The sequence below is a fragment of the Camponotus floridanus genome, unplaced genomic scaffold (genome assembly GCF_003227725.1).
Source record: "Camponotus floridanus strain SB8 unplaced genomic scaffold, Cflo_v7.5 scaffold12, whole genome shotgun sequence".
Lineage (NCBI taxonomy): Eukaryota > Metazoa > Arthropoda > Insecta > Hymenoptera > Formicidae > Camponotus > Camponotus floridanus.
In genome coordinates, this window is record NW_020229237.1 from 3007441 (window position 1) to 3032231 (window position 24791).

At 38.0% G+C, this 24791-nt stretch overlaps 1 protein-coding gene across 1 annotated transcript in view; it reads left to right on the plus strand.

Moving 5' to 3' along the window:
• Positions 1-24791, plus strand: part of LOC105259084 (E3 ubiquitin-protein ligase MIB1) — a 335556-nt gene that overhangs the window by 1968 nt on the left and 308797 nt on the right. The window contains exons 6-8 of the mRNA XM_011270820.3: positions 28-175; positions 300-541; positions 627-824. Of these exons, the coding sequence (XP_011269122.1) occupies positions 28-175; positions 300-541; positions 627-824 (588 nt within the window). The remainder of the gene's footprint in view (positions 1-27; positions 176-299; positions 542-626; positions 825-24791) is intronic.

Consider the following 24791-nt stretch of genomic DNA (forward strand, 5'->3'; position numbering starts at 1 on the left):
CTCTTGATTTGCATTTGATTTTTTCAGACCTTGGGAAAAATAGGTAGAGTACAGCAAATATATCATGATGGAGACTTGAAAGTGGAAGTTTGTAGTACATCATGGACATACAATCCCCAAGCTGTTACAAAAGTTGCTAGCAGTGATGGAAGTGTACCAGGAAATAGTAGTGGTGGTAAGTATATCACAAATTAAACTGATTAGTCATTTCATTACAAATTAAACTGATTAGTCATTTCATTAGTCATACATTTCTGGTTTAATATGTGTTATAACTCATATATTGTCTTACTTTTCAGAACGATTATCTGCATTATTAAAGAAATTATTTGAGACACATGTGTCAGGTGATGTTAATGAAGAATTAGTAAAAACTGCAGCCAATGGGGACGCCGCTAAATGCGAAGAATGCTTAAAACGGCCAGAAGCCGATGTTAATGGCGTATTTGCTGGTCACACTGCGTTGCAAGCAGCGAGTCAAAACGGTCATTTAGAAGTTATTAAAATACTTTTGCGATATAAAGCAGACGTAGAAATAGAAGTAAGTTAGGTTCTATAGTCGATTAAACATTTTTCAGATATATACCAGGCTACATTTATTTATGTCTTGTTTTTTTAATAAATAGGACAAAGATGGTGATAGGGCCGTACACCATGCTGCTTTTGGAGATGAACCAGGAGTTATGGCGCTTCTCGCTGGTGCCGGCGCTGATTTAAATGCTCGGAATAAAAGACGTCAAACGGCTCTTCATATTGCTGTTAATAAAGGACATGCTGGTGTTGTGCGAACCTTACTGGAACTGGGATGTCATCCGAGTCTACAGGTAAGTACATACAATTTATAATCGTATATACTAACACTAACATTTCTCAGGATTCATTTCCAGAATGTTATACATTTATTCAGTGTATTATATATTATCCGAGAGTTGAAAACACGACTTGTGTATATTGAATAATATATATTAAAGTTATTTTATATATATAAAAGAATATTTTAAGGCATTATAAAAAATAGTCTTACTTCGCTTATATAGTGAACTTTATAATACTTAATAATAATTACTGAAAACGTAGATTAGCTTAATAGAATTGAAGATAATGATAAAGACAATGATATTTTTATATTTCTTCTACTAGAAAGTACTGTTTTATTACGCTATATGTAGTAGCAAATACACAATAAATGATATATTAATAATTACAACCAAGGAAATCGCACAGAGTTATCAGCTCCAGTGCATATAGATTAAACAGTAGTTTTGTTTATACAGTCACGAAGTAAATCAACGACTTAGAAAACCGCGAGTTTATTGTAGGAGATTGTACCGGAATGAAATCTCGTGAAATATAACCGTAGATGGAGGTTCGCAAGGTAGTGGCGGGCCGCAAGGGAGGATAAAGGAGAAAGGGTGGGGGTTGTTTATTTTATTCTTGAACTGTCTGAACGTGATATATTTGTGGTATTCCACCCTCCAATGATTTATACCGGTCTGAAACTGCGAACACCTCCTGCTAGTACCCCTTTTCCTCTCTCTTTCAACATCTCGCTTCGCTTCGCTTTTCTCATATCATTTCCAATGCCGCGGGACTCTTTCCCGAGTTTGTAATGTAATAATACGGTGGCTAGGTCCGTTTAATCCATAGTCAATTAACTTTTTTATTTCAAGAAATCTCTTATAATTTTACACATTGTAAAATAATTCTTTCAAACATTTCTAAAAATATTCTAGTCTACAATTTATTTTCATTAAATTAAAAAGAAGAGGAAAAGATAGAGAAAATATTTCTGTGGGAGGTAGTTTTTAAAATTATATATTATATTTGCGCGCTCACACACACAAGAAAATTGTGTAATATAATGCAAGCGCGCAATAGTCTAAGCATCTGTCTTTTCTTTCTTTCTTTTTCTTGCTTAAATCGAATGTGCAACGATACCGCGGCTTTCCTGGAATAGAGGAAATAAATTTGAATCTGAGGCGCGAAGGAGACGTAATAAGGGCGAAAAGAACGGAAGAAGAGAGCGAGAGAGGGCAGAAGGGGAAAGGGAAGGGAAGAAGAGCGAGTGTTGTTGAAGAAGGAGGAAGATTCCAATCAGGATATATCGGCATATATATTACCCTCCTTGCCTCGATATTTGAGAGCGGTACTCCTACAGAGCTGGCGGATATAACCGCACGCAGCTGTATTTTATTATTGATGGCCCCAGGAATGCCTGGTGAATTTTCTTCGCGTTCAAACGGTCAACCGTGCGGAGGTTTACTGATATCACAAACGCTTAAAGCCTTGGCACGCTACAAACACATTTTCTTATATTTATTTCACAACCGATTTCTGATTTATTTACTTTTTGTTTCTCGCGCATGCGTGCACGTGTATTTATTCCCGGCTTTTCAAATATTTCCCGTGAGATAAAATATAATATATTTTCCTCTCGCGTAATTGTACATCGACCATTCCTCTCATTGCTTTTTGAAGACGACCAACGCAATATCTGCGTACAAGCACCGGATACGCGAATGTGAATTAGTGTTAATTCACCTTTGTTACACGGGTATCTCCTCATTTGCAGGAGACTTAATTAATTCAGTTATCTACCTCGAGGAAGCCTCGAATTCCACCTGCGTTACGAGTGTCGCGGGATTGTGTTTGAGAATACGTGTTGCGCATAATCAAGACGTGTTGTATATATTTGGTACAGCAATGGGATATAACACTGAATTCCTATTTCCCTTCGCAACAATTCGAACCTAAAGACACAACTAGAAACATTTTCTAAAATAAATAACATTTACGTGCTTGGCATATATTGATGACTTTCTACTATTTTTATTTTTTTTTTCTTGAAAAAGAATTCTTTTACAAAATGTAAGAAGAATGTAAAAAGATCTTCTATAGCTTTCAAGATTTTTTTTCTTTTTATTGAGGGAAATTAATTTTATTTTATAAACACACACATATATGCATGTATGATTTCTCAAGCGAAACAGTCTCTTGATAAATGTATAAAAAAATAACAAAAATTTTTGCATATTAGTGAATTGAGTCCATATAAGTAATTATAGTAAATTATCGCGAAAGCTTTTTCTCTTCTTTTAATGCTCGCCAATGGCTTAAAGAAGTAATTAAGAAAGTTAGGCATCCCCTTCTCATTTTCATAATCACCGGACAAAATGGTATAAATTAACAGTAAACGTAAATCAACGATGTTTTTACGCGGTACAAGGTTGTATTGCGACCATCGTGAAATATCGTTCATATATTTCATCAGGTCCGAGGCATAAGGCTTGTGAAAATATGCTTGCATTAGCGCTCGCAGAATTATGGTCCATGTCTGTTTCTTCTCAACTACGCTCTCATTCCGCACTTACAACCGGCATTTTGCATAATTGCATTTTTTTTTAAAGCGACGAGAAGCTTCTTAATGACAAATTACTTAAAAGCGTTTATCTTGTCGTTTTGAAATTTTAAATTTTTAAATAACTTAATTATTTCGCTAATTGTTTTTTGGATTATCGTAATAAAAAATGCTAAGGTAAATTGTTGTACGATTTTTATGCGAAATTATTGTAATTTCCGTCCGATTGTGACAGCAGGCTATTTCATAGTAATTTTATTTTATCCCGTCTCAAAAGTTTTCGAAAAGAAACTTTTTTTTCCTCGCGTTGCGCCGCCGAGTATACTTTTCGCGAAGGAATAAAATTTCAACGATCACGTACGTATGTACCAGACAAGAAAGGCAGACTCCCGTGTTCGGCACGTGCGCGAAATTCCGACAAGTCGATCCGACAATACCGATGGGGGCGGTGGGTGGGGGTGGAAGGGTGAAGGGAATTTTTGCGATCGCGCTATCATCCTGTCTGCTTCGTTGAAGGATCGGACTAATCGAAATACCGGACGTCTTTGGAGCTACGTGTGTAAGAGTGTGTTCCCTTTGCGTGTGTAGCAACCCTTCGTTGCTATCCGTTAAAATCGAGCTAGTCATCCTTATAGCTTTCGCTGTTCATTTCGGGATATCCGAGGAAAAATATCGAGACGAACGTCCAACCATAAAGCTTTTATCTTCGACATCGATTGTTCGTGCGTCTTCTCTCCCTTCTTACAACCGTACGATTGAAAGGGAGATAATTTGAAAGAAGATTGCGAAAAGATTTCAGCGAGCGAGTTAATTTATTGATGAGCTTTATTTTTAACGATACCCGGTACGCGTACAATTTCGATAATATTTGTACCACGACAGAAAACCGATTGTATTAGCCGTGACGCTGTAGAGGTTGTCGGTGGCATGTATCGCGCGAATTTCAACCAATGAGGATTAATCGCTTTGGAGAAACTACGTCCTCTCATGTACTCTGTGCAACTCTATCCCTTCGACATGGCATTCCAGCCGAGACCACTCTGTTTTACGAGCATGGCTGGAATATCGTGTACACGCCATAATCGAGGTCGATTGCGTTCATTACAATTTAGCCAATATCGTCGAATAAATGTTCGAAATAAATCGTAGACATAATCCAGGCCATCCAGGCAAGACCCGAAGCGTCAATTCGATCGAATATTATCAATGATAAAACGTTATTGCTTTGATCGGTTATGGGAATTATTCGTATCTCATTGAACCGTAGATAATTGTACGATTTAACAGGACGAATCTTCATGGGCGTTTCCTTCGAGAATTGTGTTCGCGATAGGGAAGGATCCTCTTGAGGAATAACGAGACATAAGGAACAGAGATGCGAGTGATGCAATTCAGGTAGCCCTTTACTCCATCGTGCGAATAATGCATTCAATCGAACCGGTAGTCTTTGCACCGGCGCGGACCCGGCTTCCATAAGGAAAAGTGATTCGTTTTGAAGCGAGGGATGCGCTCCGCGGGGGGTTTTAAATCGGAGGTTGGAGAAAAGAGAGCCTAGCTCCATATAGCCCCTATTACAAATCCAATACCTATCTGGTCTTATATATATATATGTATGTATGTATGTATGTATGTATGTATGTATGTATGTATGTATGTATGTATGTATGTATGTATGTGTATCTGTCTTCCTCTTTTATTTTCTATTTTTTTTCTCTCTTTTCGATCCATCTCGATGTTACCGTCTACACCCGCATCTTGGCTCTGCTATAAGACATATTCGCTGACAGCGACAATATTCCCCCTCGGTGCTGCAGACTCGACAGAAGTAACGCTCTTGCGGCCACACATTTGCGCAGAAAACGCCTATTCTCTACGAGCGATCCCGACATTTGATCGTTCGCGAACATAATCCAGTATTTGGAATTTCTGCATGCATGCTTCACCATAGCATTATATTACGTGCTCTATATAACGCGCGGGAGTTAGTTTATACTACTTTATTTTGCAATTTTTTCTTACTTGGATCTTAATGGCGGCATAAAAAGCTACTACTTTTACTACAGAGTTTGCATTTTATCTTCTTTTTTACATTCTTCTGTTTCACTGATTTTTTCATTATTATTATGGAACATTTCGTTCTATTCTCATTTCGTTTCAATATTCTTCATCGTTGTCTTATTCATCTCTCGATTAATTTTTTGTTATTTTATTATTGTCTCGTATTATTATTGTATTCCCCCCTGAATTGTTAGCGTTTAATTAAGAATATAATTTTAATATAATTTTCAGAAGCATATACCATGCTTCTCAATCTGATATCTTGGAGAATAAATATTTCATCTATATCTTGTCTGTCTCTACATAAAACGGAAAGCCGTTGGGAACGATGCGAATCGTAGAATCTAGAAGCCCCCTTTTCAGAGAATGCAATGTACTTCGAGTCCTGTGCAGCTGTCTTGCGCTATTCCCAACATGCATTGCTATTCGCTTCCTTCCCGAATAGTAAACTAGCTCGTTGGTAGTCGAAAAATGCCTCGGTCCCAGGCCAATCCCTCAAAAGAACATTGACAGAGCATTTTAAATAAATACCTGAATAGATTCTTCGTGTAAATTCTTCGGATTTAACACGCTTTTGCAGCGTAAGAATCACGTCTCGTATGCGCGTTTTTGCATTCTACATGCATTTTCGTGAGCAGAATATCGTTGTAATTGTAAATCTCTCGATACGTTTGTAGAGCAACGTCATAAAATCAATACTTATCTATTTTTCATACGACTTTAAAAAACATGGCATATTTATGTATCTTTCAAATTACTTTAATTTTCGCGAAAAGCTCGTGTTAAAAAGGTTCGCGATTTTTGGACCGTGTAAAAAACGAATATAATTCACATATATCTCATCGACGGTTAGTTGGCGTCGATGTTTTTCGATGAAGTTGAGTTTGTATGTATTCGTTCGACGTAAGGGACCATGACGGGAGCTTATATGTATGGCCGGCACGATGTCGGGCTTGGAACATCGATAGAAGAGGATCATAAACCGGGAAGCGTATTACGTTGTTAGTAGCGAAGCGGGCAGAGTACACGTTGATTATTTTTACAGTTACGATCTATGTTTCGTGATCCGAGACCGCGCGGGTTAATAGGATAAATGTACAAAATGGCTCGGATGCACAGTTCGAAAGCGTTTATTATTTCACGTGTATGCACATCCTCTTTTCTCTAACTATTAAATTACATAATTTATTTATCACTTCTTCCTTGTGATTCTTATACTAAAAGAAAACATTGAAAATAATGAACGAAATAATGAACTTGGCGCCGAACTTGGTCGTGCTATTTGAAAAATGCTATTGATCGTGCTATTTGCAAAATTAAATTATAGGATGAACATGTTTTTCTGTCGTTGCGATGAACGGGGTGGATAGGAACATGATTTTTCTCTTTTGGCGAAAAATGTGTCGAAAAATGTTCGCTAAAGGCCGCAATAACAATGCGACTCGCGTTGTTCGGAGCGACATTAAACTTGCCACGGCGATTAAGGGGGTAGCTCTCTCCGGCGACAGAGGCAACACAGGAACAAGAAACAGCAACAAACTCTTAGCCGAGCCGGTACCTGCTGTACTCAAGTACTTAGGCGGAGAGTCCCTCCGTGGAATGGCGACCGTGCAAGTGACGGGCTGCAGCACTCAACCTCCAAAACTTAAGCGTGTTTATGCTAGCCCCGGTCTCGCCACTTGCGGGTCTCTGAGGGGTGATTCGGCAGCTGCCTCCCAAGGATTAGCACAGAGTCCTTCGAGACATCGCTCCGATAATACACGAGTGGTTTTTTCATAAACAAGCCTTGTAATAACCCCTTTTGCGTGAATTATATTTCGCTTTCGTAATAAAAACAAACCCAGATCTTTATTTTATCACCACATACATTAGCGACTTGTAATCTTGTCCGAAAGATCGACTCGCGATTCGTTAGGATTAAATACTTGACAAGTCATCGCTTCGTTCACGAGCAAGCGAACAACAAGAAGCTGATTTCGAGTCGGTGAATAATCCTCGATTCTCTGGTTATGGACCGTGACAGTAGTCGAAGTTTCGGATGAAACTTCTGATACAATGACAGTCGGTATTAACATTTGATATTCCATAGTCGTAAACCTACGGCTATACCATGGCTTTCCCTTCGTTTCTCCCTTGCTATTTCTCTCCTCTCTCTCTCTCTCCCTCTCGTTCCCCATCCTTCGGTTTGCTTAGGTATTCGTAAGCGCATCTATGTGTTGACGTACGTTTGTACGGCTTTCGCGCTTTTGCGTATTAACACGGCTTGACGCGAACTCAACGAAGTCTAGAAAGTTAGCTCGTAAATTCCACCTGATATTCGTACACGAGATGCGGTATAGCTCGCGTTATCGATGATACTAAATGAAGGCTTGTAACTTTGATAATAAAATTTCGCCCCGACTTCGAGTTAACGCCCGATTTGGAATCGCGCGATTGCATGGCAAAGACAAATATACGCGAGTATCGTTGCGTGGATGCGTGCTGTGTTATAGATTGTCATACGTCATGCCGACTACGCGAATAACAAAATATTTGTAGAAAATTGTCCTGAGATTTAAATGCATATTTTCTGTAAATACGAAGTATCATTATGTTGACGGGAGCGAGTTCTACGTACGCAGACTTGATATTTGTGATAATCTCAAACTTGTGTTGCGCGAGAACCTTCGCGTGTTGTTCTCAAATGTATCGAGCAGATTGCCTGAAATAACAATGGTATCAGGAGATAAAGTATTACCTCCCCGGTGTTCTATCTTTCTCCTCTTCCGTCCCTCGTGTTAATCCTTTCGTGCTATCGCTTGGAAATTATTTCGAATCTTTTCGAACTTGCACGTGATGGAATTAATATTCTTTCGCTAAGAGATTCTTTCATCTTGATATTACATCCGTGATACATTATTGTAATTATGCAGTTTGATTCCCGTTGTTGATATTTTGATTTCATCATTTATTTATCCTCACTTGAAAATGAGAGAAAAACGAGTAATGTTATTCTCCTTCATTCACTGTCAAATATCGTGAAAATTTATTCATATTTTCTATCGCAAAACATGGATTGTACAAAATATACTGATTTATTTAGTCGGAGCAATTACATGTTTACGATTGTTTTATCTAATACTTTCATTTCTACTCAACCTATCTTTGCTTGATATTCCAGCACGATGTAATATTGCTACGTGACAGGATTTATTCGCGTGTCAGACGTTAAATGTTCCATTGCGCGTATCTTTAACGAGGTTGGGGCAATTTGAGTGTTTTGCAGTGCTTTATATTCGCCTTTCGAATTTCCTGGCAGAATTCGTGCAAGTAATCAAGTTTTATAGACACGAACACACGATTTCGCTATTCGTTTTAGAACGAGGCAATTTTGCGTCGAAGATAAAGAACGCATTAATATTCCCGTACTAGATTCGAATCGAGTTTCGTTAAACTGCAAATTTTTCACGTACAAGGAATTTGTTTATTTAATTAACTGATAAATATTATGAATTGTTATTATTATTATACATTTATTTCTGTTTACGATGAAATTTAAGGTATTCCTCGGTAGCATCTCTATATTCAAAAGTCATCTAATATCTTGATTTATGTATATATGCGTACCCATATGACACATAAAGTGTAAAACACGGGAAAAGTTTTTAAGGACTTTCCCGTTCAACGCCGAAGAACTTTATTTGTCTTTTATGTGCCTTCGGAGTCTCGTTGTTCGGGCACTTGCTCTACACGGTCAGAGTAACAAATGTCTCGATGTAAGTATACATTGCTGGAAAGATGGATAATAGCACATAAGATTGATAGATATTGCCAATACTTTGTTTAATAATTCGTTTTTACAATCAATTCTATAAATACGCGGTGTATATTTAAATACTTGATTTATATATAAGTTACATTTAATTTTCTCTTTACGTTTTTAAAATGCATTCTTTTTTAAATTGTTTTCTTTGCAAATGTTTAAAACAATACGTGTACAACCGAGATCTCGAGATTACAGTTTGTATTTTTTATGAGATATTTTTTCCCCGCTGCATTCCTTTCGTTGGGATTTTTATAGCTCTTGTGAAAATATATTTCACGTACTAAATCCTCGAGATAATAAATGTGCTCTTTTTCAAAGTATTGTTACATTACGGCGGAATATAAAAATTCACGCTCCCACGAAAATTTTTAAACTCGCAACTTTTGAATAGCGTTATGTCGCATTGAAGCTGGCAAGCGGAGAAGATGCATTATCCCTAAGGGGGTGACATAAAATTGTCATGTATGTCGAGACATCACTTCACGATCGTTTCGTCACTTCGTAACCCGGCAACAACTGCTAAACACTTAAGAAGTTTACGTAGACATACAAAATGGCATCTTGTTTGTTAAATTTGCGACTCACGTGCCCTTGTAGTACGTGCTCTAATTTAATGTTTCGCTACGAAATGACATCGCCTTAATCATATCTTATCAGACAGTTTCTTGACGAATTTATGTGACTATATTTTAATGATATAACCATTATGAAAGATGTTGGAAATAATTTCATGTCATAGAGTACACGGTCGATACTTTCTAAGCGTCCCCAACATTTTTTCTGAGATCTGCACGTTATTTTTTTACATTATATTTTTGCATTACCTTCGCCATTCTTCGCCAACTTTCCATTAACAGTAAAGAGAACAGAAAATTCGGTGGAATATAGCAAAGCGAAATAGCACCGTACGGTTTTATGGGGGAACGAATATTCCGAAATACGCGTTAGATTATGACGACGGCGGGAGTCATCGCGGGTAAAAGCAAAATTTATATCTCCATCTCTCTTATTTGCTACGACGAAACCCGGGGATTAAACTAACTCCGCCGGCTTCTTCCTACATCGACTTCGCGCCGCTCGCTCCCATCTCCGATCTGGCGTCGTCTATCCTTAATAGGCCATATTATCTCCCAGCCGGAAAGCTCGGGTAATTTTAAAAGTTCCCTCGTATCGGCCTCATGGTGACGCCCCTGGCGTTTTCCCGGGGAATGGCAGATAAAAGGTGTGGTGGGAATGAATGAGGAAACGTCCTGTGTACATGTTTGTGTGTACGGAAAAGAAGATATCCGAAAGAAAGATGCTCGTATAGATTTTTTTATATACTTTCAACAAAATTAACTTTGTATTAAAATAACTTTTTTTTTGCTGCACACGTAATCATCAGGAGAAAAAGAATTCAACGTACATGTTGGATGACGCAGATTACTGCTGTTGGCGTTTAAATATATTCAGCGTCAAAAATCTGCATAGGACATAAGCATCGAGAAGTTTATAGCCTCTCAACTTGTTGAATTCCCATTCGGAAAATATGCGAGCTATATTTGAGATAAACTTTCGTCGAAACAATCTTTGTCGAGTAATTGCATCTACTTTAAAATGCGTGCAGCTCACCGTGATACGCTAATGTCCCCTGGTCGGCAAGAAAGATTACATGTCCCATTTGTCTACATGATGTATCCCATGCTGGCGATAGTCCTTGCTCGTCGGAGTCGCCGGAGGTTACCTCGCAAAAAGCGATACTAGACATTCGTAGGCGGAGTGCAAAGAGAGAAACGGCGTGTACGTCTGGCGAGAAGGAGGGAGGGTAGATCAGAGATCTGAAGAAGAAGAGGAAGAAGAAGCAGCCGAGATGCGGAAGTTACCAGATAGCGCATCTTCCCTCTTGTAGTGAGTTACAAATGCGTATAAACCAGAGTGTACGCACGAGACCGCTGCTATTTCGCCGGCAATGTTTTTGCATTATAATGTTTGCGCCCTTGTTTATTTTACCGTGTTTATATATGTATATATGTCGCATGCTGTAGTTCGAAGCGGAGTGGCTGACATTATTTTGCGCGAAAAACAACTAGTATTATTCTCTCTTCTACTCTTCTCTTTTTTCTACCCTTTTCATTCTCGACATCAATCTCTTTAATACTCTCTCTCTCTCTTTCTTCTCTCTGTCTTATGCAGCTCTTCGTCATTCTCTTTTGTTAAATATTATCTTTTTCGCTGATGGAAGCACTCTCTTCTTTCAATTATAATAAATTCTTTTAAAATTTACAGAGACATTGTATAGTATTATAAAAGATCTCTTGAACGTTGAAATTGTTATAATGATAATAGATAATAATTTTAGAAGAATCCGAGTAAATGTCGTCAAAGCGAAAAAGTTACTTTCTTTCTTTCTTATATAAGATGACGTTCTTTTCAGTGAAAATTTAAAATTTCCGTTGATCCGTCGGGAAATTCTTTTCCTTCCCGTGAGATACGTTGTTTTCTTTATCGCGTCTATCGTGTCAACGAAATGAGAAGGGAGAAACATTTTGAAATGCATTGAACGTCACGTACGAGGACAAATGTTACGTTGTTAAGCCTGAGTTAACGTCCAGGGACGCGAAATGGCGAATCAACAATTCTCTGTCATATTTTATCGGGACAAGATTTCGATTCATAAATTTTCCACATGATATGATATACGTCGGATGGGTTGCATTAAAAACACATAGATCGAAAAAACCGTATAAAAGAATACATGTTTCGTGTCGTGATTTACAAAAATTTTGTTTTTGCATTTGCAAACGCGAGACTGATAGCACGATGATTTTTACTTCTCCGAACGCATCCTCGCCATAATTCAACAAGGGGTACAAGCGTGTATCTAGTGCGCCATTAGTTCCCGGGTGTCTAAACACTTTGGAACACAGTGGCAGATGGCAGACGGTATAAGCGCAATGGAGCGTTTAACTAGGGCTTATCGGGAAGTAGGCAAGATCCATTAATATTTCATTCACTAATGCGAGATGCTGGTCGAATACGATGTACGTCTCATGTCATAACGCTAATCATGATTTAAATTGTCAAATACGACAATGTCGTCATTTCTTTAGGCAATGGAGAAAAGAAATTTGGAATTTTTTCCTCCTTTAATTAGGAAATTTTAACAAGATACTATAATTTTATATATCGGAATATTCTTTACATAAAATTCTACTTTTTAAATTTAATATTTTGTCAAATATATTCTTTTTCTTATTATTGCATCTTTCTCTTTAAATTCGAATCTAATGAATCGGTGAAAAAAAAATTCACTACGTTCATCCGTCTCGTAATCGCAAATTTATAAAATGGTTACTATCGATCGGCGATGTCTTCGGTTCTGCTCCTTTTTTCGTATTAACGTCGTAATGTTCGTTCCAATCTTCTTTATCCGTTCGACAGAGTCGGCTTTTTCACTCTGGCGGCACTTATTTAGCCGAGACTTAACGTGGATTAATGCGTCCCTTACGGGGACGAAGCGCGCTGTACCAGTAGAATCCCCGCGTGGCCTTTTAGGTGACTTCCGTGGACGGCCGTGCACGCGACGACGTAAATTTTCGGAAGTTTCTCTCAGTTAAGATTTACCGGACCCATCGAGTCTCCCCGGACCCGTCTCCGTAGGTGCTGCTCCGAATCGGCTCCACGAACTTCCTCCGTATCATTTACTGAAGAAACATCGTTCAAATGGCGATTCAAGTGTCGTCGCTCTCTGACATGCATCATACACCGGCCGTTGCGCGCGGACGTTTCTGCAAACTCTCGTGACTCCCGTTAGGATTCTTTATACGTGACTGCGCGCGAGGAATGACATAAATTGTCGGCAAGTTTCAACGCGTTACATTCAGCAGTATCAACGGTGTTTTCGCGGAAACTTTCTTCTGGATTTTCTCCGCTCATTCGCTCCGGTCCGTCCGGGCGAAACTGATGCGAGTTTCATTCGCAGGTCCACCGACTGTTGTTCGAGACTCTTCAAGCGCTCTTACCCTCGAATATCTTCTTTCGGGATACGTTTCACACTGAAACGTTGAGTGCAAAGCGAGAAAAGTAGAGGAGAAGTGGTCGTTGCTTGCCGGAAAATAGAACGTTTCGCACTGAGTAAGCTACGTAATAGTATGTCTAGCGTCTTCTACGACTTTGCTCGCTATCTTGGTTTCTGTCCTACTGCTTTAGAGAGTTTTTTCAAGTATCGCTACATATAACTATTGCGTACTACATATTTATATTTTTCATTTAATTTACGATTGCGCAAAATTCTTGGCGGAATAAATTGGTACGGAAGACTAGACATCGTTATCGAAACAGTCGTATTATAAGTAAAATTGCTGAATAGCTTCCTGAAATCGGTTCTCGAAGTGTTCTGCGACTTTGGATTTAATCGGCATTAGATTTGCACAATTTCACTAATAATCTTAACTTGTTAGAGCCGAGAGACCACTTAATGTCTTTACATATACATATATATGTACAGAGATAGAACGTGCTCTTGCACCTGTACATTGTCGTGCATTATCATGAACCAATCTCCATTCTCTATATTTCCGCTGAACTGCCTGCGGAGCTCTATCGTAGTCTACGATTAGAATTTAGGTTACTGCCAACGTGGAGAACTTCGCCAGATCAACGAAAGGGATCGACCACGTTTGCTTCTTCCTCGCTTCTCTGTCTCCGCGTCCGCTTGTCGTAAGGACGTTTGAATAAGATTGTCGTCAAATGAATAGCGTACTCGGATCAGGAATGAAGTGAATAGGAAAATCGAGTAAATTTCCACGATTTCTCTCTTCCTCGATTTACTCGTCCCAGTCGTGCGATTGCTGCTTCAAAAAATCAACTTTAGCAAAGAACTTGAACGAAAATTGAAGCTTAAGAATCTGATATGTTTTGAGATTAGTATACATTATATTTATCACAGATGGAAGAAAAGAGAAAGAAATTAAATAGATAACTTTTTAAATTTATATTATTATTATTTGTATTAGCCATATATGTATGTTTGAAAAAAAGTTCTTTAAATACCAATTTGAAATTATATCAGAAATCTATATCAGATGTGTGTGCTATTATTAGTCGCCAAAGTTTTTGTAACAAATCAGAAGAAAATTAAAGAGACGCACACAAGTATTGGCGCAAAATATATCATACGATCGGCACCGTATACTTTTATACGAATGATGGAGAAGTTGTACGTGTCTCAGAAATTCAACTTGTAAACTGTTTTATTGGGGAATTGATCAGGATAATTATTATACATTTTAATATTATCATGCCGTACTTAAATATTATTCGAATATATATTTTAATTATGTTATTTCAAAAAAAACTTTTGTTAATTAAGAATTTAATTGAAGTGAAAATATCTAAAATAAGACAAATAAATTTTTTAGTAATTTTATGATGAAATATTGATTTAATGATAAAATATTTTGTTAAATGCTAATAATTTTTTATATAATAACGTTTCATTAAATTTAATTTTTTTTTTACAAGCAGAAATTGTGTGTACGCACGTGTAACAAACAACTTTGACTATTTCTACTCTCTATTTCTACTCGTTACTTTTTATGCCCAGTGTCTAGAAAGGACAAGAATAGAGATTTAAGGAATTTTCGACGCCTTGCGCCTTTCATCCCTCGATTTCTGAAACAAGATAGTCTTCTTGGATTCTAGGAATCCGCCTTGGAAAAGGCCTTCCACGTGTCCGGCCTTTTTTCAGATTTCCAGATATAACTCTCTCATCGTGGATAGACGAAAAGAACATTTCCTTTTCCTCTTTCCTTTTGTCTTTTTTAGTTTTTTTCTCCGCAGTTCCGCTGCCTTGTCTTCTTCTTTGCCACCCAGGCGAAGAAACAGAGGGATGCGTTTATCTCTGATGAATTTATGCCTCTTTTTGTAAGGATTCGTCGCGTTCTCGTTCGCCGAAACCCCTCGTACACATTTACTCCGCGCCGCCCTCCGACTAGTTGAAGTATCCGGGCTTCATTTCTTTATGCCAGACTATCCTTGTTTATTCGTGTTCCGTGAGGCGGATCGCGATTTCGAGATAAAGGCTCGGAAGCCGGATAAAGCTGGTCCACGGGATATCCTTGTTTTTCTGCGGATTCTTAAAGGAGTGAATTTATTACGGGCGTCAGTCTCGGCTCGCGCGTCTCTTCGCTGGCTCTCGTGATGCACGAGATTGCTTCCGCGAGAATTGGTTCCGGATACTTGTAGGTACCCCTTGAGGTTTTTTTTAGCCGAAATAAAGAATAGAAGGAAAAGCTGTATATGAATTCCCCAACAAACTGACATTGATTAATCAATAAATTAAATCGAAATTTTTCCCGAATATATAATAACTTCAAGAGTATTAATTTTCGTTTGCGAATTTCATTCTTGCATTAATATGCGCAAGTAATTGTCACTGCGTCATGGGTTCTGCGAATGAGTTATCGCGTTATCGTTTTATCATTTTCTCAATTAGATCTCGTTGGTATGGTTGGTATAGCTCGTGGAGAGAGCTTTTATCGGGTCAACTGGCAGTCGAATGGCTGCATAATATCTTGAAAATTTACATAATGCCGATAGCGGCTGCGAGCTGGCCTCTTTCTTTTATATTCCCGCAATGTCTTTCTTTTACCGAACTGCCGTAAATGGAGTCGAAGTTTCACCTGTCGCCAATTTAGGACTTTTGCTATTATTGATAATTTGCAATCTTTAATTAGCGAGGGCGTCGTTATCTTCGATTCCGTCTAGTCGTCTACGTCCTTCCAAAGATGAGATTTGTGCGATGATTCTAACAAGAATTTCAGATGGAAAATATAGATATTCGAACTAATTAATGAAAAGATTAATGCACTCCAATTGAAAGCGAAATGCAAAGTTTTCAAGAAATAAATTTCTCTTATATTCCATTTAAATCTTTTTTTTCGATTTATAAGTATTTCCGTTAATTACTTGAAAATTGTTTAGAAGGAAATATCCTCGAGATTTTTACAGAAACTTTGTGCTTTCCCCGTCTCGGGGATGCATAAGAGGTAAATAACATTTCCGATCTACCCTCGATTATTAAGTTTCTTCCAATTCCTGCGAAACGAGAGATGCGGATCGACGAGACTCGGTGTATCGCGTCTTAAAAAAAGTGCATCCGCGACGGATATACAATTTCTATGAGAACGGCCTTCTCAAATACGATTCGGGAATACGCTGCATCGTCAGCATTGCTTCGTTTTCCAGTGGATCACCGGTTGGAATGACGACGAGGACCAACAGGGGTTCGCTATTCCACTCGGTCAGTCACGTACCGCATCCAGTACGAGGCATTCCCGTTGATTCGGGGTCATAGAAAGAGTCCGATTGGCGTTTAAGCGCGAACGTTACCGCACTGTCGGAATTACGGTCTGAAAGCCGTTTCTAGATCTGTAGACTTTCCCCCTTTCCCCCTATACATTCACAATAATAATGAAAATGATATTAACCATGCGTTGTCGCGACAGTTCTACGAGTCGTATCGGGGCGTGTGGCGAGTGTCTTTCGGATTACGAGGATTGGATAATGTCGAGCGACCCGGTATATAAACGATCTCTCTCGAACTGTATCTAATTTACCTTTAAAGTTTACCTTCGCAGTAGCGAGCATTCGACTATGCATTTGGCGCGAGTGATTTATGAACGTCGATATTACATCGAGCGGGGCAGGAATTTGCTTCGTCGATATTTCCTTCGGTTATTGCGACAATGTGCAACATAGCTCGATAATTTGATCCGTGTGCATGTGTGTGTGTATGCGTATGTATGGACGTTTAATATGAAAAATTATCATTTTCCGCGATGTTGTATGCGTGCCTTCCGTTCTATGACTGCCGACTGTATATTGATCGAAGCTCGCGGTCGCTCCGATCCCCATGGATGATGTGCACATTTCTGTCCGCTGATGCACACTCGTTCCACTTCGCTTTTTCCTCTCTCGCGTAGCATTATGTACGCGCGCAAACATACCGGTTTGAAGCCTGCATCCTCGGCCTCGGACCCGCACGGACGCATTCCTGACGAGTTTGCACTTGTCCAACAGCGGTCAAGAGTGATGCACAATGCACCGGCGTCACCGACCGGAGTTTCTCACTAATTACGTCGAGTGTTAGCGCAGTCCGGTAATGCGCTCTCGTGCATGAGCTCGAAATAATCCGGCAACTTTCCAACGCTGTATGTTCCATCCAACGCTTCGTTCTTCGTCGCGGAAAACCGCGGATCGACGGCACCCTCGGAGCGAATCGCGCTCTCAATTTGCAGTTAACGGATATTTCGCGAGAGTACCGCCTGACGCGGTGCGAGGAATCGACGAATTTGTTACACGCTAATTGAATCGCTGATTTGGAATGCGAGATTAATCTTGCAGGAAATGCGCGGCGTACAATCGGGGAAGGAAACATAGCTACGTTATTCCACAGTCATGAAAGTTGAACGCGTTGTTATTCCACATGCGATGCATGCAGCGACATATATTGCGTCGAAATAGTTAATGCAACGTTTCCAGAAATAAACGCTTTTGATTTGTGCCCTTTTCAGAGATATAAACAAGCGAATCGCATTTTCATTTAGAATCGCGCGCGCACAAATTCTGCGAACGCGATATTCGCGATAACGAATCCAGCGTGAAAATTATAATACGCCACGCGCGTTGCACATTTACGCTTCGCTGTGGGATTACTCTGAATTGTTGTAATTCTATTTACTAGTCATTATCCGAGCGGATATACTAATGAGACGAAGCGAATTGCAATATGCGTTACGGTAACAAACTGTACGCTCGATAACCGAGTTAGGAAATTAGCGCGGGGATGAATCAGGGGGGCGACGTTGTATCTCGTAAAGCGTGACCGTATCGTATCCCAGCGTCGTTTGTGTTTCGTCGTTCGTAATCGGGCTGACACTGATTTAGCGACGCGCGTCGTACCCTCGCGAAGTACTTCTCTTTATCTTAATACCGGGCCCGTAACCCCCGTTCTCCCGCATTGGCGCGTCGTTCCTTCGGATTCTCGTCCATTGTTGCGATCGAACAAATAGCTTCCTGATGCCACGCGATCCATTCAGCTTAGCTCAGTTCGCCTGAATGGGTGGGCCCCGGGGTTCCTCTCGGCGGTTGCGATACGAATGGGGAATTGCTTACCGCATTCGCAGGAGGTTGCATACATGGCCGCACGTTAAAATCGCCCCGTAATTGCCGTCGAATTCATCGCGTACAATCGCACCTACATTCCTTCGTTCGTTAGAAATCCCTCGTCTCTGTCCGGTATCGCGCGCAATTTCTCGGTCTCTGATGTCATCGGACTACCCTCTCTCATTGTAACAGAATCATTGAACAAGAGCTGAATTCTCGCCTTTGATTCGAATTGGACATGCCCGATGATCCTGGGAATTAGAGACGAACCAGGATTCTTGGTGGCATGCCGTCATTGTAAGTGAATCTTACCGTATTCCAGTATTTTGTCATCAGTCTTTATTCAAATTATAATTACAGAATAGGAAAATGTCAAATCGATATCAAATCATAATCGATTTTTTACTTCTCTTATATTTATCTTCAAATATAATTATCTTAAAATATAAAACAATGTGCTACTTGTCTCTGCTAAGGATTCGTATTTTAAAATATAAAATCTATATCTATAAAGAGTAAGTTTCTTGTATGATAATTTGTATAAATTGAATTTAGAATCGAAATTTTTTGCCATGAGCTGCACGAGAGATGTAGAGAGCGAAAGATACGTATGTGTAAAGAGATCTCCCGTGAAATGTAAGGTAGGAAGAATAGAGAGAAAGCAGAGAATGTGAGAGAGAAAAAGAGAGAGAGAGAGACTGGTTTCGAAGGTTCCAGTCACGTGGAGGTTTAATCCTGTGCAATAAACTGGCCCGTCACCCCGTGAACCACCAGTGTACCCACGTCACTATCCGTTACATCCGTTGTTCCATCAAGCAGAGCCGCTGTTATCTTCTTCTATCTACCTGCGCCTGTCCCTCTGCACTTTGCACCCTGTTGCAACGAATCAGTAGATCCGTCGGTGCCGCGCGTATATCCTTCAAGCTTCTGGCCGTTACTTTCGCGCCCTGACCTTTTTCCGCCAAAATATTCCATCCAAGTTTTGCTTTACCGTATTTATTCAATGCCCCCGAAGGCTCTTAACTTTTCTATAATAGCTAATTGAATTTGCTTGTGATTATTTCAAAAGAATATTTTGCATAAAAAACGCTTTTTGCGCGAATAACAACGGGAGCCAATTGTTTATATTGATATATTTTATTTGTAGAATTTCATAAAAATTTGAAAATCGATTCCACAGATCTTTTCCAATACAAAATAGTTTTACATATTCAATTATATATACGCAATAAACGCTGCGCTATTAGATATACATGTAGTGAAAAAAAGCGATCATCAAGGCAATTTTAAATTCTCTGAATAACCGAAATGATTATCTAACTATGTCTTGCTCTTTTATCTCTTAATGAAGATTCTTTTTGAAAACGGCTTTTTTCTTGCTTTTTAAAGTACGTACGGAAAAGGAAATGCCTTCGCACACAAAAGTTTTCATAAAATACATACCCATATATACAAGGATCCATTCATGATAATAGCTTCGTTATTTTCTATTTTTATCTCTAATATATATATATATATATATATATATATATATATATATATTTCGTATCTTCCTTTAAAAAGATTAAAGCGACCACAGGTCTCTTTAGAAATAGGTTTGTACAGGTTGTCGGTAGCAGATATATAATCGATAACTAAATTAATCGTAGAGATGTAAACTACTAATTGGAATAAGACTGGCGATGCAGCACCATCAAGATATAATTCTGCTAATTGTACGCTGAAAGCAGTTGTCACCGCAGTGTAACGTTACGAATCGCTAGAATTTAGCGCTGCAACGTTATAGCTCCTCGAGCTTCTGTAATAGCGTAATCCACTCTCCGGATACAGAGCTTGGCTTACCATTGCTTTGCTGCATATAGGATTATCGGGTTACATTAATAACACGTAGCAGTGTGAGCGAATTGCGGTTATGTAGAATTGATACAGATGCTTCACTCATCTTCTCATTCTCGTTATCCTAATAGTATTACTCGGAAACTAATTCTATGTGACAGTGACCAAAGTGGACTTTCATAAATTCATAATTTCTCATGATGCTTAGATCAAGTTCGACTGATTAACGTATAATATTAGCGCATCGACTGTGGCTAAATCTGATTGAATAACGATATAATTAAATTTTTTGTTAATATTTAATAAATGTAGTATTTAATCAATATACTATGTAGGGCTTTTGAATTTTTGACTTGTATCACTTATCGATTCCAGCGGGATTATTAAAATTACAGAAAATTATAGGTATTACATGATATAATTTAATCGACACGCTTGGAAATAAATGGCGTTGGTAATTTCGCGCCCGCGAGACAATCCGTCGATTATTCACTAGGTCGTTGCAACGACGCAATATCGTTATCAAGATTATTGTACTTTAATAAACCGCAGACCCCCGTTACCGGAGGTCGCTCCTTTTTTATTCCTTTTCTACTCGTTTCATCGTTGTAACGCTGACTCGTCCTCAACGACGATGGTCGGCGAAAGAAAGAGAGAGAGCGAGTGGAGCGTATTTAATTCCCGAGAAATGGCCCGATCGTTTGTCACGTCACTTGACATTTCCTAAGTCGCTAGAAATGTATCCGGCGAAAATAATGAAACCTCTATTTCATCTCTTTTCATTTCATTTCATCTCCCCGCCATCTTCCTCTTATCGCGGTTGTCTTGTCTCGTCTTAGTTGACCGATATTTTTAGGAAAGCATGATAATCCCTGCCCCTAATTAGAATGATATAAATATGCATCAAAAGAATTTATCTTGATCTTTCCTTAATAAAGTTAATATAATTTTTCTTCGCATTTTGTTTCATTTAAGGATTGCATCTCTTCTAGCAGTATGGCATGTTTCATAATAAAAAAATCGAGATACGAATAGAGAGAACGGCGGATTACAAAATTATTAAAGAAAGTCTGTTTCATGAATTAAGTATCTCTTCAACTTAGGAAAGAATTTATTTTTAATTAATAATTTTTTTAATTATTAAGTGAAAAGAGAATATTACATTTTCTTTTTATTTAACGTTTTTTAATTCAACGCTACCAATTATATTACAGTACCAGCCAAAAATATATCATCTTTATGTTTTTTGAGAATAACTTAACTCAAAGTGAATAAATTAATTCAAAGTGTATATATTTATGTCTAGTCACATGTTTTAATGGTAGATATATAGATTATTTAACAATAGACTTTTTATTAATTAATGAATACAGCAACTTAAGAAAAATTAATTAAATATATACACTTTGAATTAAGTTATCCTAAAAATGGTGATATATTTTTGATCGATATTGTATATACTGACTTGTGTTTTTATTCATTTCTGATTTTATTTAGAAAGTTTGTATCGATGTAGAGTAATATATTAGATGGTATTATTTTTTAGAATCGCAATGTAATGTTGAAATAACAAAGTATAAAGCAGGTGGCGATCATTCTTCCCAGGTTCTTTATGTATTCTCCCGCGTAATGCCAAGCAATGTGTTTCTCGTTAAATTCCGGAGCACTTGTCGGCATTAAGTCGTCACGTCTCAACATTATAGTTTCATGATTGAGAGATCCTTCCATTAGATCCTTCATTTCATAAAGTATTCGTCTGCCACTCGATGTATGAGGGAAGAATAAAATGAATGAAAAATATAAAATTAAAATTACGAAATTATTTAATTATTTTATCTGCGGTTAACAATAATCTGAATATTAAGAATCTTTTATATGAAATTCCATCAAGAAGATCATAGAGTCTTTATACTCGTATACAAATTTATAAAAGTGCTTTTTTAATAAATAAATGTGATAGCTAAAGATGATCTCTTTTAAGTTCTATAGAGATACGAAAAGCTTTGGCTAGATCTTATGAAGTACTACGTTACAGATAGCCAATTGCGCGCGACTTGACATCACAACTCGAACACGCGTGATTGCAAGTAGTGCATAAAGGGATGCAGTTCCGTTGGTATTCAATGGTTTCGTTTTGTCATCTAGTCTCCAAAAGTTGCCGACATTGTCGCTTTATCGCTGGCTTATGGGCGCTTTTACGTCTGATATGCCGGAGATTGGTTCTTCGTCCTTATCGAGAGATAGAAGGGGAAGCGAGGATATACCGTCATAGAGATGCAGCGAACAGGCTGCAGTCCCATCGGAATCACCCAATGATGCGATCCGATTTGGCAGTTTCACGGGAAATGGGAATTGCAATAACCGTGTCTTCTTAGAATGCTGACATAGAGATGTAGAAGTTACTCAGTTTTAATGTACATCGTAATTTTTGAATTTGCTTCTTTTTTTTTCCTGTGAAACTCACATTCGGTGAAAAAAAGCATTCTCTATTTCTTGCTCGAAAGAGAATGTTTGTTCTCTTTTGGATACGCAACACCGAGAATAGTTCTTGTTTGTAGAGAAGAGCAAGTTTTATTTTCGCTTGGCACATATGTGTAATGGCGGGTATAAATTTTTCCCTCTGAAAAAGGAAGGAGGAGAGATGAAAGCGCACAAGCGTAAACAGTTTAAGTTAGATATCTTAATAACAAACATGTGCACGTATCTTATGCCTTTAATATTTATAGTAATTTTACACTCGAGTTTATATCGTAATAGGCAATATGCACTCTCCGAAATTAGCACTATACAGAACGCAAAACTCGTTGCATCCTCAACTCGATATGACTCTCCGATTGCTCTTCGCCTTGCTTTTCTCTCTTTTTCTTCTTCCGCCTTGATTTTTCATCGTATTCCAACTTTCCCGACATGATAATATATTCGCTGACGTGGAATAAATGTTTTATACAGTATAAAACACTATTTAAACTTTTATATTTCCGAAAATGACATCGCATTTTCATTTTTATATTCTTCACACGATTCAACGTGAGATGAATTTTTTAATATAGTCTTTATGTTATTTATTCTCTTGTATTATTTTTTTTAGAGTCCCAGTATATTTTTTCAGTATATTTTTAACAATTAAACGTGTTTGTTTACAGTCCTCTTATTAAAAAGATTCAGTATTTTTTTTTTCTCAACAAGATAATTTTAGCAATCGATTTTCGAATTCTCGATAGGATAATCGGGACACAGATAATCCTGATGGAGCAGGTCCTCGAGTATAAGCAGACCGATCCTGTCGCATCATTAGGGCGCTAGGTTTGAATAACGGTTGAACGGGGCCGGTTTTACGTCCGGTTCTAATTCGGTAACTCAATCTTTGTCAAGTAAATCAATTTGGGCGTCGTTGGAGCCACATCAGTTTGCCGGCTCATTGCATCGCCGGTCGCTTTTACCCTTTTGCCCGTCTACTCTTCCCTTTGGCCTGGCTGTTGACCGTCGCCCGACCAAGGTCGTCGGATTTCGCTGGCATTAGCATTAGTAATCCTCGTCTAATCAGAAACTTTGGCAATCGCGGTTATTCTCTAATTGTCCGAGTTTAATTTTTCCTCATTTTCTCTTTCATCCTATAAATATACATATGTTCCGTAATTTAATATTAGAAAATTGAAATATACATATTTTTTTTTCACCCATACGTTTATACTGCAAAAATTCAACTTGTCAACTAGTATGAATTAATCAGGAATATATTTATTATAGTCAGTTATTAAAATTTTAATTATTTTATTATTCATAAATTTATTTTCGAAATATTTCACTAATTTAAATTGAATTCAGGATATAGAATTTTATTTAATCGCAATAAAGATATTATAGTGATCATTAATTTAGATACTGAAACGATTGCCGTACGGAAATAGCTAGATCCTGATGATGTAACGTTATTTACGCGCTGATATCTCATCGTTTCTTCATTCTTTTTACCAACCTGTTAGCTTCGCTCGAGATGAATCCATAAAGCATCTCTAGACAGAGGCTGCTGAGTGAAGCTGACGTGTGCGAGGGGTATTCTGGGTGATTTACGACGTTTAAAATTAACGGCGAGTCTCGCAAGGTAGGAGACGGTAGGAAACGACCGTTTTCTACTTGTCGGTACTTTTCTTGCTGCTCGAAATGTCACGCAGTTCTTGGCTCTCTAATTGAAAATAAGCGGACCGAAAAATGTTTCTTTATATTTTCTATATAATTACATATTTCTTACTTATACATGTGTGTATATATATATATATTTCTATATAATTTATTACTAATTATAATTTCGTGGAAAATTAAATTTAGGAAGAAAACACGTTGTAAAAAATTTTGAAACTTTTTTATCTTATTGCGTTACTTTTAATCTTATTATGTTTGCGTTGAAAAATAAAAATTAAATGAAAAATATGAATTATTTTATACATAAAAACTTACACTCGTATAGTAAATGATAAAAGCTTCTTTTAATTTTTGAAAAGTACAACGTCGAGCCAAGATAAATGTGCAGCTACATTATTTTTAATGTAGAAATAATTTAAAATCCCGTGCACACGCATTTACGTCATG